This window comes from Chrysemys picta, chromosome 12, assembly GCF_011386835.1.
Source record: "Chrysemys picta bellii isolate R12L10 chromosome 12, ASM1138683v2, whole genome shotgun sequence".
Taxonomy (NCBI): domain Eukaryota; kingdom Metazoa; phylum Chordata; order Testudines; family Emydidae; genus Chrysemys; species Chrysemys picta.
The window spans coordinates 11,069,838-11,084,212 of record NC_088802.1 but is presented as its reverse complement, the minus strand read 5'-3'; the positions used below and the strand labels follow the sequence as shown (position 1 = coordinate 11,084,212).

At 52.0% G+C, this 14,375-nt stretch overlaps 1 protein-coding gene across 5 annotated transcripts; it reads right to left on the bottom strand.

Moving 5' to 3' along the window:
* Nucleotides 1-239: 239 nt before the first annotated feature.
* On the bottom strand, nucleotides 240-5,353 carry LOC101932870 (zinc finger protein 665-like). Of its 5 annotated transcripts, XM_065564539.1 has the most exons (5): nucleotides 4,214-4,583; nucleotides 3,144-3,270; nucleotides 2,524-2,637; nucleotides 2,274-2,419; nucleotides 240-2,188 (listed from the first exon to the last, which is right to left on the bottom strand). In XM_065564539.1, the coding sequence occupies exons 1-4, from the start codon at nucleotides 4,289-4,291 to the stop codon at nucleotides 2,328-2,330; spliced, it is 411 nt and encodes a 136-aa protein (XP_065420611.1). In that variant the 5' UTR covers nucleotides 4,292-4,583; the 3' UTR covers nucleotides 240-2,188; nucleotides 2,274-2,327. The 5 variants fall into 5 exon arrangements, with proteins under 5 accessions (XP_065420611.1, XP_065420609.1, XP_065420608.1 ...); XM_065564537.1 differs by lacking the exons at nucleotides 2,274-2,419; nucleotides 4,214-4,583 and adding an exon at nucleotides 5,220-5,353; XM_065564536.1 differs by lacking the exons at nucleotides 2,274-2,419; nucleotides 4,214-4,583 and adding an exon at nucleotides 5,220-5,350 and having other exon boundaries at nucleotides 240-2,191.
* Nucleotides 5,354-14,375: the final 9,022 nt, after the last annotated feature.

Sequence of the window (14,375 nt, the reverse complement as noted above, 5' to 3'; positions counted from 1 at the left end):
TAGGGTGCGAAACATCCTTGCACCGGCCCTGGCTATCACAAAATAAATGATCTGACAGAGTGGCAACAGAGGCAAGTCTTTAACGATACCTAATGTGGGAAAATGTCCTCTGAGATTCTGATGGGGATTCCTGAAAATCTTCATCATATAAAGAATTCTACCAATCCCAAAGGAGCAGACACATCACCCACGAAGTTAATGATACTTCAGTTCTTACCCAAATACCCGCATACAGCCAATTCTTGTTAACGAAACTACGATTTATTAAAAGAAGAAAAGACAGTATTGGCTAAAAGATCATTAGACATACAAACGCGAATAGAGTCCTTAGGTCAGTTTCACCACAGAGATGGCACGTTAGAATTGAAGAGAGTCTTTTTCAGAATCATTTCATCACGTTCTAGTCCAATGTCCAAATGCTCAATATCAGGGCAGTCCAGAGGGGACTGGAGATCTCAGTCTTACGACTCAAACTCGCCCTGAATAAAGCTTAAGAAGATCAGAGATAAAAGGATCAGGTCCCAAGAGTTTATATAGACATTTTTGCAGCCTCTCGTCAGCAGGCAGTCCTTGGGGGAACAATAGGTTTTGGAAGTAACCTCCTACTTCACAAACATCACAGGTAATAAAACTACATGGATTAACATAAGGTAATTATCCATAGAGCCGTTCATAAACAGTTTACCACAAACTTTAAAGAGAGAGATATATATACAATGACATTATTACACCCAAGTTTAATCTAAATGTTAATATTTCCCTCTTGTATGGATTGCTTGATGTTTAACAAGGCCGGACCTCTGTGTGAAACCTTTTCCACAGTCTAAGCACTTGTGGGGTCTCTCTCCTGTATGGATTGCCTGATGTCTAACGAGGTTTGACCTCTGTATGAAACCTTTTCCACAGTCTAAGCACTTGTGGGGTCTCTCTCCTGTGTGGATTGCCTGATGTGCCATAAGATTTGATCTTTGTACGAAACTTTTCCCACAGTCTAAGCACTTGTGGGGTCTCTCTCTGGTGTGGACTGCTTGATGTTTAACAAGGTCTGACCTCCGTATGAAACTTTTAACACAGATTAAGCACTTATGGGGTCTCTCTCCAGTGTGGATTGCCTGATGTGCCATAAGATTTGATCTTTGTATGAAACTTTTCCTACAGTCCAAACATTTATGGGATTTCTCTCCTGTGTGGATTATCTGATGTTTAACAAGGGTTAACCTCCATATGAAACCTTTTCCACAGTCTAAGCACTTGTGGGGTCTCTCTCCTGTATGGATTGCCTGATGTCTAACGAGGTTTGACCTCTGTATGAAACCTTTTCCACAGTCTAAGCACTTGTGGGGTCTCTCTCCTGTGTGGATTGCCTGATGTGCCATAAGATTTGATCTTTGTACGAAACTTTTCCCACAGTCTAAGCACTTGTGGGGTCTCTCTCTGGTGTGGACTGCTTGATGTTTAACAAGGTCTGACCTCCGTATGAAACTTTTAACACAGATTAAGCACTTATGGGGTCTCTCTCCTGTGTGGATTGCCTGATGTGCCATAAGATTTGATCTTTGTACGAAACTTTTCCCACAGTCTAAGCACTTGTGGGGTCTCTCTCTGGTGTGGACTGCTTGATGTTTAACAAGGTCTGACCTCCGTATGAAACTTTTCCCACAGTCTAAGCACTTATGAGGTCTCTCTCCAGTGTGGACTGCCTGATGATTAAGTAGGGTTGATCTCCGTATGAAACTTTTCCCACACTCTAAGCACTTGTGGGGTCTCTCTCTGGTGTGGATTGCCTGATGTGCAATAAGGTTTGACCTCCATGTGAAACTTTTCCCACAGATTAAGCACTTATGGGGTCTCTCTCCAGTGTGGATTGTTTGATGGTTAACAAGGTTTGACCTCCGTATGAAACTTTTTCCACAGATTAAGCACTTATGGGGTCTCTCTCCAGTGTGGATTGCCTGATGTGCCATAAGATTTGATCTTTGTGTGAAACTTTTCCCACAGTCCAAACATTTATGGGATTTCTCTCCTGTGTGGATTGCCTGATGATGAAGTAGGGTTGACCTCCGTATGAAACTTTTTCCACAGTCTAAGCACTTATGGGTTCTTCCCACAGAGGTCCCCTGTGATTCCCCGTGTCCAGGAACTTCCTGCTGTTGATTCCACTCCTCGTTCTCACTCACTCTCTCATCACCTGCTGGGAGAGAGAGAATTCAGACAGGAGTCATTGTGCTGGGAAGAAATTAAGAGGAATAGCAGCAAGGAAAAACCCAACATACCAAAGCTGCACAGACAGAGCAATTGGATTCTGCCTCCACATCCCACCCAATCTTTCACAGAGAAAGAAAGTTGGGAAGGAAACTCCTGCAGTTAACAGGATAGGTGGAAAGTGATGTCAGTGATATCTCCTGACTGCAGTCCTGCCCTAGGTGAGATGAGGAAGGAACTAAGGGCAGTTATTGATACTAGATTTTTGGGATTCTCAACTTTTTCATTCATTCCCCAGATGGTTTGTGTGTCAGTCCTCACCTGTGTGGGCACCTCTCGGGATATCTCTTTCCTCACAGGCCTGGAGATCGGGCACCCACGGCTCTTCCCCTCGTTCCAGCCGGGTGATCAGGTCAGGTTTGGAAAGGGGAAATCCTGTGCAGGGGGTGAAATCAGAGCAGTTCAGGGTGTGTGGAGGATTGAGAGAGCGTCTGTCAGAAAGGACATTCCGTGAGTGGAACCTGTCCCTGTGCTGTGCTGCAGAATGTGGAATCTAAGAGGACGGGAACGTGGTCACTGAGCCTCCAGGGGGGAGGCAGACGTCTGGGTAGGTAAGGGGAATTGTGACGCACACCCAGCTCTAGTGTTAAACCCCTGCCTATTTCTAAACCTGCGGATCCCAGAGCCCTCCGCATGGCTGGAGCTGTTCCCAAGGAGGAGGGAGAAGAGGGATTCTGTGAGAGACCGAGAAACAACACAGACAGGACAATACACGGCTTCTCCACCTTGCAAGCTAGGGGGGTTGGGTGGGGATGATTTAATATGTGCCTTAGGTTTTGACACCCTGGTCTCATAGGAGAGTGATGAGGGAAGAACCTGACCAGTGTCAGACATGCAGACCCCCGCAGCTTCCAGTAACCAAGGGGCCAGGAATCCCTTACCCAGCGAGGTCACCATCTCGTAGTTCTCCCGCATGACATCCCTGTAGAGGGCTCTCTGAGCGGGGTCCAGCAGAGCCCCCTGCCCCTGGGTGAAATACACAGCCACCTCCTCGAAGGTCACCGGCATCTGAAACAACAAGAGTCCCCCACTCAGCACCTGCTGCTCCAGCCACAATCCCGCTAGTCAAGGGGGAGGAGGGCCAGAGAAGCAAAATCCTTCCCCCACCCTGCTCAGAGCAGCCAGGAGGCTTCAGGGGGTGGGGAGAAGGTGAGAGCTCCTTGTCCCCCCAGCACATGGAGCAGGGCAGAGTCTTCTCATTTCCCACAAGCCTGCCAGCCACAGGCTGATACGGGAAGCAGAGCTCTGAGCTGGGGACAGGGACAGGAATCCCAACAGCTTCCATTTGTATTTCACAGCAGCCTCTGGCCAGTGGGGTCAGGCTCCAGCACTGGGAGTCTGGTCAGTTTTCCCAGCCCTGCCCAGCGGGGTGTTTCCTGATTCAGAAATACAATACCCTTCCCCCACCACCAAAAGCTCCCTAAAAATCGCCTACCTGAGCTGGCTCCATCACAGCCATTTCCCGGCCAGCCCCCATTAGAACTAACCCTACCATGTCCCTTCTAAACCTCCCCAGAACAGCAGCTCTGAGCCAAACGCTGGAAAAAGAGCAGAATCAAAGGAGTCACTTTAGGGCACTGCCCCACAGTGTATTGTAACCCCTCTAGCTCTCCCCCGTCTCCCTCAGTCGTGAGGTGCTCAGCAGAGTCAGCAACTGGCTTTTCCTCTCTCAGCTCCTCCCCTTGTTCCCAGGAGAGCTGACTGCCCCGGGGGTGCAGGGAATGGATCTGGGCAGGGCTGGGAACCTCCCTCCCCACTTCTTGCTCCTGCTGCCCTTCAAGTCTATCCGCTCTCCCTTTTTATCGACTGCCCTATTGTCGTGGCCCTTTGCTCTCATTAGGCAGCTCAGCCACTGACACTGGTAACGGGTTGAACCTGGCTGTGTCACTGAGGGCAGCAGCTCTGGGGTTCACAGATACAGGGAGCCCCTCCCCTTGTAGGCCAAACTCACCAGCCGGTCCCTCAAAGGGGCATTTTGTACAGAGTCATTTTCCTGCCTGGCTTCAGACCTTTCCCCAGGTCTCTCCATCACCTGGAGGCCTAGGCTCAGGGGCTGGTATGGTTAGAGTGGTTCCAGCCACTGGAGAAAGTGCCCCTGAGCTGGTCTCAGAGGGGTATGAGGAAGCAGAAATGTTCTGAATGTTTTCTCTGAATGCTGTGTATGTGCCTCAGTTTCCGCATGTGTTACTCAAGTATCAAGTATCAAGTGGTGGGATACAGGTGTGTGATCACTGCAGAGACCTCTACAGGGCGGGTTGGGTGGTGCTTAGAGGCTGGGTCCTGCCCCGATAGTGCGGGGGGGGGGGGGGGGAAGAGCTTTGCTGAATGCTCCTGATTTCTGTGCTAACAACATCTATTCTATGCTGGGTTCCCAGCCTGCCTCCCCCAGCCCTAGGTTCACCCCATGCCAGCTGTTCCCCGTTCTTATCCCCGGCTCCTAGTCCCAAGCAGGGGGGGGCTGAAACAATCCGTTCAGTGGGAGGCACTGAGAGCCATTGAACCAAACTGTAAACCCTGGATAGGATGGAAACCCCTTCAAGCCAGGGGGGGCGGCAGGGCCCCACCAGCCTAGATGCAACACCTGTGCTGCCCCCACCACCCTGGTTGTGCCCATGGGCCCCGCTCCTTCCCCGGCCCCCAAATAGGGCCCCCCACCCGGCATTCAGTTTGGCCCCTGCCCACCTTCTGCCCCTCCCTATTTGCCCCCCTCAGATCTCCCTGAGCTGCAGCCTCCCTCCGCAGCAGCGCGGCCAGGGGTAGGGAAACAAAGCAGCGGGGGGCGGGTAACATGATCCTGCCCCCGCCCCTCAGGTGTGGCTCCCCCCGCCCCGCACACACCGGGAGGTGTCGGCAGCTTTCCCGGGCCCAGGGCGGGAATCGCAGCCAGCTCCGCTGGGAGCAGCCTGGGGCCAAACCTCCCCCTGCAGCCCGGGGGTGACGGGGGGCAGGTCTCTCACCTTCCCTCCGAGCGGGGCCCCCCTGGGAGCCAGAGTCCCCGCAGCGGCTGCGAGTCACTTCCTGCTGCCGGGCCTGAGCCCAGCGATCGCTCCCCCCAGAGCCGCCTCCCAGCTGCTCCTGGGTCCTAGCGATCAACCCACCGCGCTGCAGCATCTCTGTGTCCGGCTCCTGTTCCACTCACAGGCTCTAAGGTCAATAGGGCCCATCATGAGCATCTAGCCCAGGGGTTCTCACGACCAAATTTTTGGTGGCCTGAGAGTGCAGCCAGAAACTCTCGCTGGTGGCCGCTCTGACACATTTTCCTAAAATACTGAATTAATTTTAGGGGAAACCAGTAAACATGCACAGAGATAAGCAGGGGAATGGTCCCGCTATTGGGGGGAACTTTCCTGACTTAAACACCCCCCGGGTGGAATCGAATAGCAGAAGGATCTGAGTCCTCGCTGCCTCTTCCTTCACCCAGAGCCTGCCTCACCTTGCGGGCTCCCCTTCCACTCTCCTGTGTGGCAAAGTCCTTATAACCCCGACAAGGCTGGGCCCAGGCTTCCTGAGGGGCTTGCCCCCCAACTTGGTCATGACCACTCAGGAGATGGGCTAGAGCGTCCCCACTCCAGGGCACTTCCTCCGCTCTGGACACTTCCCTGGCCATTGTCTATAGTTCAATACAAATGCAATTTACAAAACAGCAATTAATTAAAAAAAAATCAGGACACAATTGGAAAGACAAAAGGAAAACTCTTAGCCCCACTCTGCAGGGCTGGATTAACTTTTTGTGGGCCCGGTGCCTAACCTATTTGTGGGCCCCCACGGGGCAAGGTGCAGGGGGCGGGATGGTCAGTCTCCAAAGTGAAGGGCGGGCGGGGGCAAGGAGGCACAGCACAGCAGAAGCAGCCCCGCTCTGCGCAGCCAGGGAGAGGGCGCTGTTTACAAACCCGCCCAGCGCTGTGCTGCCAGCGTGCCCCTTCCCCTTGTGGGCAGGCCCGCACCACACCACCCCCTACCCAAAGCCCCACTCTTATGCCCAGCGCCCCCTCACCCAGAGACCTCCCCCACTGGCCTTCCACCCCAACTGCACAGCACACTGCACACCACACCACTCGCCCAGCGCCCCCGCCAATGGACCTCCCCACTGCCCACCTCCTTCCTCCCACTCCCACCATCACAGGGGGTGGAGTTCTGGGGGGCAGTTAGGGGCAGGGGTCCCAGGAGCGGGCAGTCAGAGGACAACGAGTAGGGGGAGGGTTGGAGGTTCTGAGGGTGGCGGAAAGTGAGAGGGAGTGGAAGGGGCAGGGGCGGGGCTAGGGCAGGACGGGGGCGGGGCTAGGGCAGGGCTCCTCCCGTCCTCTTTTTTGCTTGCTGAAATATGGTAACCCTAGATTCTGCACCAAACAGTTAGAAACTCTGCACACAATATTTTAAAATTCTGCAAATTTTGTTAATAAATAAATGTGGAGGCTCCAACATGGCAGTGGGGAGCACAGGCCTCTGGTTGCATGGAGGTGGGAGATTACCCTGCAGCCTCCCCCCACCACATCCTGGGACAGGGACTTGGCAGTGAGGCTGCACCCGACCCTGACACAGTACAAGGGCCAGGCCTGCCCCAGAAACATCCCGGGGCCCTGCCCCCCTGTGCCGGGGCACCAGGCGTGGGTGAGCAGGCTCAGCCCGGTAGCAGGATTCAAGTGCAGAGAGACTTAGTGTGGGGAGATCCGGGGGGGGGGGTAAGAGAGTTCTCTGTGGGGCAATCTGGGTGCGGGCGGCTCAGTGGGAGATCTGGAAGCACAGAAGCTCCTTGGGGGGTTCCAGGTGCAGGGACAATGGGACTCTGCAGGGGATCCAGGTGAAGGTGTTTGGGGCTCAGCAGAGGGGGCCTACATGCAGGGGAGGTGGGGTTCATTTGGATGGGGGTCCAGGTGCAGGTGATTGGGGCTCAGTGTGGAGGGTGTCGGGGGGCTCATCGAGGTGATACAGATGCAGGGGAGGTGGGGCTTGTCAGGGTGAGGGTTCGATGGGCCTTCTTAACAGGGGAACCCCAGCATCTGCCAAGTGGATGCCGCATGCTGGACTCCAGCTTCCCCCTGCCCCACTTCTCCTATCACCTTCTCTTCCCTATCCCATGCTCCTTCTCCACCGCTCCATTTCCTCCCCATCCCACCCCCTCCCTTACCCCCTCCTCTTTCCCCCTGCCCCTGTTTCCCCCATCCCCTTCTCTTCCCCATCCCATACCCCTTCCCCACCTCGCCTTCTCCTCCCCATCCCACCCCCTTCCTTCCCTCCTGCCCCCACTTCCCCTTTTAGCAAGAAGAGCCATTCTCCTCCCCAACTGCTCCTCACTCTTCCTCTGCCTCTTGCATGTCTCCCCTGCTCTCCCCAGGTGTGTCCATCTCTCACTGCATGGCTCAGAGCCCTGCTGCTGGAGCAGGCAGACAGCTGGCAGGGATGCTACAGAAACAGTGGCACGAACTCTGCTCTGAATATCAGCAACTCCTCAGTGTCCAACTCTGCAATCGGCTCTGCGGGTGGACGGGAGTCGGCTGAGCGCCTGTGTACAGATCTCTCTCCATAGCCAGTCCAGCCCCGGTCTGCCAGGGCCCAAAACTCCAGTTTTATCAAAATCAAAATGTTTTGCAGCAGCATGTAGATTTTGGTGACATTTTTAATCATTTCAGTTCCTGTTGCCAACATGGTACCGCATCATATTTCATAAAAGGTGACCAGCAAACCAAAATAAACCTCCGGGATCAAAATGAAACAATGGTGGGGGGGGGGTCTGAAGTGAAGCTTTTTCAGCATTCTTGTTCCAAGGGACACTTCGAAATTTCAGCTTTTTTGTTCCCTTTTCAAATGTTTTTCTTTTATTTCAAAATTGCCAATATTCAACCAGCTCTAGTTCGGAAGTGTTCCTATTCTAAAGTCAAGGGGAGCGAGAGACACACAGGTGGGAAACTGAGGCACTGACTGACAAGCAGAAAATTCACAGTGGAGGCAGGAACTGACTGCCCCTCGCCAGAGCCCCAGTGAAGTGCTTTACCCACAAGCCCATCCTTCCTCTCCACTTCTGCACCTGAAATCTCCATCTGACGCAGAGCCGCTTTCAGAAGCACGGGTGCTGCCTCTCCTGGACCCAGCCGGGGGGTGGTTTCTGTGCCCGAGCAGGGGGAGCCTGTCAACATAATTCCAAACACAGGAGAGAAATCCTCAGCCCACGTCTGGCTGATTTGCGGGCACTGGCCTCGCTTCCCTCTTTGAGATCATTTGCAGCTGCACTTTTCTAAGTCCAGGCCCAGCCATTCTCAGGCTGGTTCTGGCTCCTTTAATAGGTTGATTAGCTTGTGCTGTCACTAATTATTGCTACACCCTTTCAGCCTAAACCAGCAGCAGAGCCTCCTTGAAAGACTAAAAACTCCTTCCGGCTCTCCCCTCTGAATCCCAAAGCGGTGTTTAAAATAATGACCAGAGATTGATCACCGGCTGGATTTTCTTAGGGTTTCTTCTGGAGCAAAGGCAGACTTTGAAATGCACAAACTAGAAATGCTCCCGGCTGAAATGCTGGTTAAACAGCCGCTGCCCAGAAACTCGTGCAACCCAAATCATGACATTAATGCTCGGATAAGCCATTGGCGGCATTGGCTCAAACGCCTCTTCCCTGTATTCCAGCCTCACTGCACTAGTTGCCTGCCTGGATACGGTGGCAGAAACCTTATTACAAAGAAAACAAACTCAAGTGCCTTTATATTTTAAAGTAATTAGCCACTGGACCAATGTACCCAGGGTTCTGGTGGATTCTCCCTTGCTGCCCATTGTTAATTCAAGATGGGATGTTTTTCTAAAAGCTCTGCGGTAGGAATTATTTGGGGGCAGGTCTCTGGGCTGGTCTAGAGGAGGGCAGATGAGATTATATCTCTATGATCCCTTCTGGCCTTGGAATCTAGGCATTAGTCTGATTTCTCTGCTTGCTGGAGGGTCGGACACATGGAGTGGGTCTGATCTCCCTGGGGGAAGCAGGAATTACACTGATGCCCAGCGTGGAGGCAGAGCTGGGGCTGTGGACTAAAAGCGATTACATGGACTCACATCGCAGCTCGCTCTGCCTTCCCCGGCACCTGTGGAATGCAAGAGGCGCTGAGCTCCAGGTCCCCTTTCAACACTAAGGAGAGAGGGGTGAGGGGACGGACCCAAGGGGGACCCCAGCATCTCCACCTACAGCTGCTGATCAGAGCGATCACATATGTCAATCAAGTTTCACATCTATAGCGAAGGAGTGATCGCAGTGCTGCAGGGGGACACCGGAAAGGGATTTCTCTGAGTTCAATGGATGTGAAATCAGCTGTGCACTAATGCTGACGGATCCCACCCCCGAAGGGCTCCCGCCAGTCTGTGCTGGTATCCGCAGGTGGGGGGCGGAGAAGAGCGGGCCGGTACTGCCACTCTGTGGGCACGGGGGAAGCACAAACAGTGTTTATGGGATGCCAGGGCAGTTCACAGTCTGTCCCTTCCACGTCCCAGGCCTCCTGCCCAGGCCCTGGCTGTGCTGCAGGGATGCTGCGGGTCAGACACGTGCTCTGGCGGTGGCCACACACCCTCAGGCTCTAGGTGACAGGACATTTCTTCCCAGTATCCCCGGAAAGGTGCAAATCCAGAGGGCAAATAAAAAGACTACGAACTTGGTAATCTCTGTAACTGATTGGGGGGACGGGGAGTGGTAAACTCATGATCTCTGAGCACGTCTGGCTGCTGACCTAGTTCTGTCCCTGCCCGCCCCCAGGGTTCCATGGGGTGCAGGCCATTGACTGGGACACTCCCGGGCAGGGGGAATTCCAGTACGACGGGGATGACTTCATCAGCTTCCAAGTCCAGCTTCAGGCCCCTTACCCCTGTCTACGTCCTGACTCCCCCCTTCCTGGAGTCATGGCCCTGCTCCCAGCCCCACCTCAAGGGGGTGCAGGGGGCGCAGAGAGGGATAAAGGGGGGGGTGCATCGCACCCCTGCTCTAAAAAGTGTTCCACTGGGCCTAGAGCAATTCCAGCCTCTCCCCCTGTGCTTTGCCAGGCTAAACCAGTCATGGCGGCAGCCGGGCTGCTGGGTGGGGGCGAGAGCCGGGATCCTGGGCAGGGCCTGTGTTGTGAATTCCTTTAATGCTTAACCAATACAATTTTAATAGTTGAAACAGTTGCTTTTTAAAAATGCTATTTACATCCTTAGTCTGGACACCTGCCTTGTAGCTTCTGAGCCCTTAGTCAGAAACATTCACCTACCCCCAAAGCTTCAGTGATATTTGCAGTAAAAGAATTCCCCTGTCTGCTGGGTGGGGCAGCCTCTCCCCCTCTCCTTCCCCATTGGGTGGGGGAGCTGCCCTTTTATCTCTCCCTCTCCTTCTCCCTGACCCCCACCCTCTTTCCGTCCCTCCCCCAGCCAGTCTGCTCTTGGTCTCTCTCAGCTTCCACCCAACATTACCCCTTTCCTTCTGTGACCCCCCCCCCACTCAGAGATTCCTTCTATTGCAACCGTTCCCATCCACCCCATAAGTCTTTCCTGATTCCCCTGCATTGCCCCATCCCCGCTTCAGCACCGCTCCCTGCCCACTGCATCCTCCTCCTACCCCTGCCCCATCCCTCATCCCCCCCTTATCTACACCCCCTTCCCCACTTCAGCCCTCTTTCAGCTCCCCTCCTCTTCCCGTCCCCCAGGTGTGGCTGTCCCAGCCCCCAGCACAGCGTGGGTTGGCTTCCCCCCTGCTCTGCAAACAGTGGGAGCTGGCGGGTGTCGACTAGGAAACTTCCCTGTAGGAATGTGCTACCTGCACCAGTTGCTGATCTGTAACTGGTTTGTAAGAAATGGCTATTGTAAAAAAACTGCTCTCTGATGTAACAAATGACTACAGATAGCAGTTTGTCCCCTGCACTCTTTTCTTCTCCTCTGCAATCATGGTAGGACTAAGTATTATCTAGACCATTCCTGGCAGGTGTTTGTCAGGTGCATGACCCTCCGATCAGTCAATTTTTGCCCCCAGCTCAGATCCTGGCCAACCCCCTCCTCTGATTTTCCCCCTTTGCCCCTTTTTAACCCCTGTAAAAAGCACTCAGCACAATTTTTCGCTTAGTAAGGGCAGGATGAAGGGCAGTGGCTTCAGCAGATATTACTGAGCATGCTCAGTTCACCATAAGTAGCACATTCCTACAGGGAGCAGTTTTCTGTACTGCACCTGTGGGAGAGTTAATTAATCCACCCCAATGGGCAATAACAGCTATGTCTGTGGGAGAAGCCAATTGACTCTCCTTTAGCAGGAGGCAGGCAAATGGGAAATGCCAGCCAGAGGGGATTTCCCTGGCAGATAAGATTTCCAACTCTCCCGGAACAGGCGCCATTGCAGCAAATGGCGTCCGGTGCAGGAGAGTTGGCAACCCTATTGGCAGATGAAAAATTTTCCCCACAGACCCTAGAAGAGGCTGAAAAGCTGAAGAATGATCAGCTCTGGTCTGAGCATGGGCAGCAGGTATAGCAGGCCGGGGGAAGGGAGGTTAAGCAACGGTGGTTGAAGCATGAAGGGACAGAAGAATCCTTAGCGCATCTGGCATGTAAATACCTTGCAACTCTGGCTGCAACAATGTCATAAGATTGCCTCTTCTCACTTACAGCATCATCTCCTGCAAATGTTAACAAACTTGTTTGTCTAAGCGATTGGCTGAAAAAGAAATAGTACTGAGTGGATTTACAGGCTCTGAAATTTTACATTGTTTTATTTTTGAATGCAGGTATTTTTTACATAATTCTACATTTGTAAGTTCAACTTTCATGATAAAGGGATTGCGCTACAGTACTTGTAATAGAGGAATTGAAGAATACTGTTTATTGTGGGGGGGGTTACAGTGCAAATACTTGCAATAAAAATAAAGTGAGCACTCTACACTTTGCATTCCGTGTTGTGATTGAAATCAATATATTTGAAAATGGAGACAACATCCAAAATATTTAGAGAAATGGTATTCTATTGTTAATAGTTCAAATAACCATGTGATTAATCAGGATTAATTTTTTTAATCACTTGAAATCCCTATTTCCAATTGATTTCTTTGTTAAAATTATATGGTAAGAAAGAGAAAGGAAGCAGTTTTTCATCAATAGTAGCTGTGACACTTTTGTATTTTTCTGTTGGATTTTGGAAGCAAGTCATTTTTAAGTGAGCCAAGGAGGCAAGACAGATCAGACTCCTGAGAGTGGCGCAGTAGTGGAGAAAGGCTGAGAGCCACTAGCATGTAGGACCAACAGAGAGAGCTCACTGGAGAACAGACAGTGGTGGGGGGACCACTTTAGCGGTTTACTGGACTACAACTGGGGGACAAGAAGAGCACCCTGCAATCCTTCAGGAAGCCAAAAGGAGAGCACACTTTGCGTTCATGAAAAGGGGGATTTCATCAATGGTGGCAGGTGACCCCGGGAGAATGCTTTAGCCATGGATTTTACCTGTAAAAGTTAATCTCAGCCTATCTGAATCCTATTATACCTGGTGTTTTGCCCCAGATCCCTAAGTGGCCCCCTCAAAGATTGAACTCACAACCCTGGGTTTAAGCAGACCAATGCTCAAACCACTGAGCTATCCCTCCCCCCTATGGTTAATGTGGAAATTCTCTATTCTGTGTGTCTTTTCTGTTACCAACCTTTGTCAGTCAATATGTCAGCTCACTAGGTAACGAAAATGTATAATCATGAGATCAGTAATCCTGGCACAAGCTGACCTGGGGCAAAATGACCCCTTTGGAAGGCATCGCGCTGACAGCTTGAGTGAATGATTGATGAGAGTGTAAACGTGGGGTGATGTCTAGTGGGTGCCCCTTCAGCAGTCCCTTCCAAAGTATTAATTAGGAGAAAATTAGTAATAGAATGTCCACAGGGCATATGAGTCCTTTGAAAACCACTGCCTCGGGGGAATCCTTGATAGACCAGGTGACTGTGAATAGAAGACAATGAAAGAGAGAAATCCTCATCTAGATCGATAGCTATACCCGCTTCGCTAGCCAATCAGAATACTGTGTGGGGCCAGCATAAATACTGAGAGTTTATGCTTGGGGAATTGAGGCTCACTAGGGAGACGTGAATTAGACAACCTTATACTGCTTCTGGAATTCTTTCTTAAATATACTGTTGTGCATGGAGTCTACTGAATCTGACTTGTTGATTGGTGCCGAGAAACATTCTGCCCAGCTGTGAGCTGTTAAAGAGCCATCTCAACATTTGGTACCAGAGGATGGTTACTGTGCCAGTGAATAAGTTAACTGTTTCTGAACTGGTTGGATAAGATAAAATATTGTCTTAAGATATTAGACTCAGTGGCCAGGGAACGAGGATTGGATCAGATTGGGATCAGATTGGTTACAGATTATTGGGAGAGAGGGAAACACACAGGCACGCGGAGTTGAATTAGTGCTGTCTTCAAGTCTATAATTTTCTGCAAGTGCGAGCAAGGCGGGTTTACTCTGGAGGACAAGGGGAACGCCCCGAAGCCTCCGACTATGGTTAATGGGTGCTTGTTAAGACAGGTGTTTAAAAGCTTGGGGTCTGATCCATGTGTGACTGCTGCAGTCTCTACACTGCAGAAGAAAGGTTTGGACAACTTGTTGTTGGGGTATCAACAGGGCAATTCTCCCAAGAAAGTCCAAACAGCAGAACGAGTCATCTGTGCTATGTCTCAGGCTGTAAATAAGCTCACAGAAAAGCACAATGCCTGTGAATGTGAAAAGGAAAATTTGGAACAGGAATTGGAAAAACTAAAATTGCAACATGAAAACCAGAAATGAAATCTGGATAGGGGCAGGGATCCCAGGGCGTGGGCAGGGAGCAGGGGGGGTTGGATGGGGTTGGGGTTTCTGGGGGGGCAGTCGGGGAGTAGGGGGGGCTGGAAGGAGGTGGGGATACCAGAGGGTGGTCAGTGGGTAGGGAGTAGGGGGGTTGGATGGCATTGGGGATCCCGGGGGGCAGTCAGGGGGCAGGGGGAGTGGATAAGAGGTGGGAGATCTGGGGGGCAATCAATGGGCAGGGAGCAGGGCGGGGTTGGATAGGATAGGATAGGATCTAAACTTACCATGCACAGAGCAATCACCCTGTATCCCAGAGTCCAACAGCCCCACCCCATTGTGTGACGTATTAGATCGAGCCCTTTT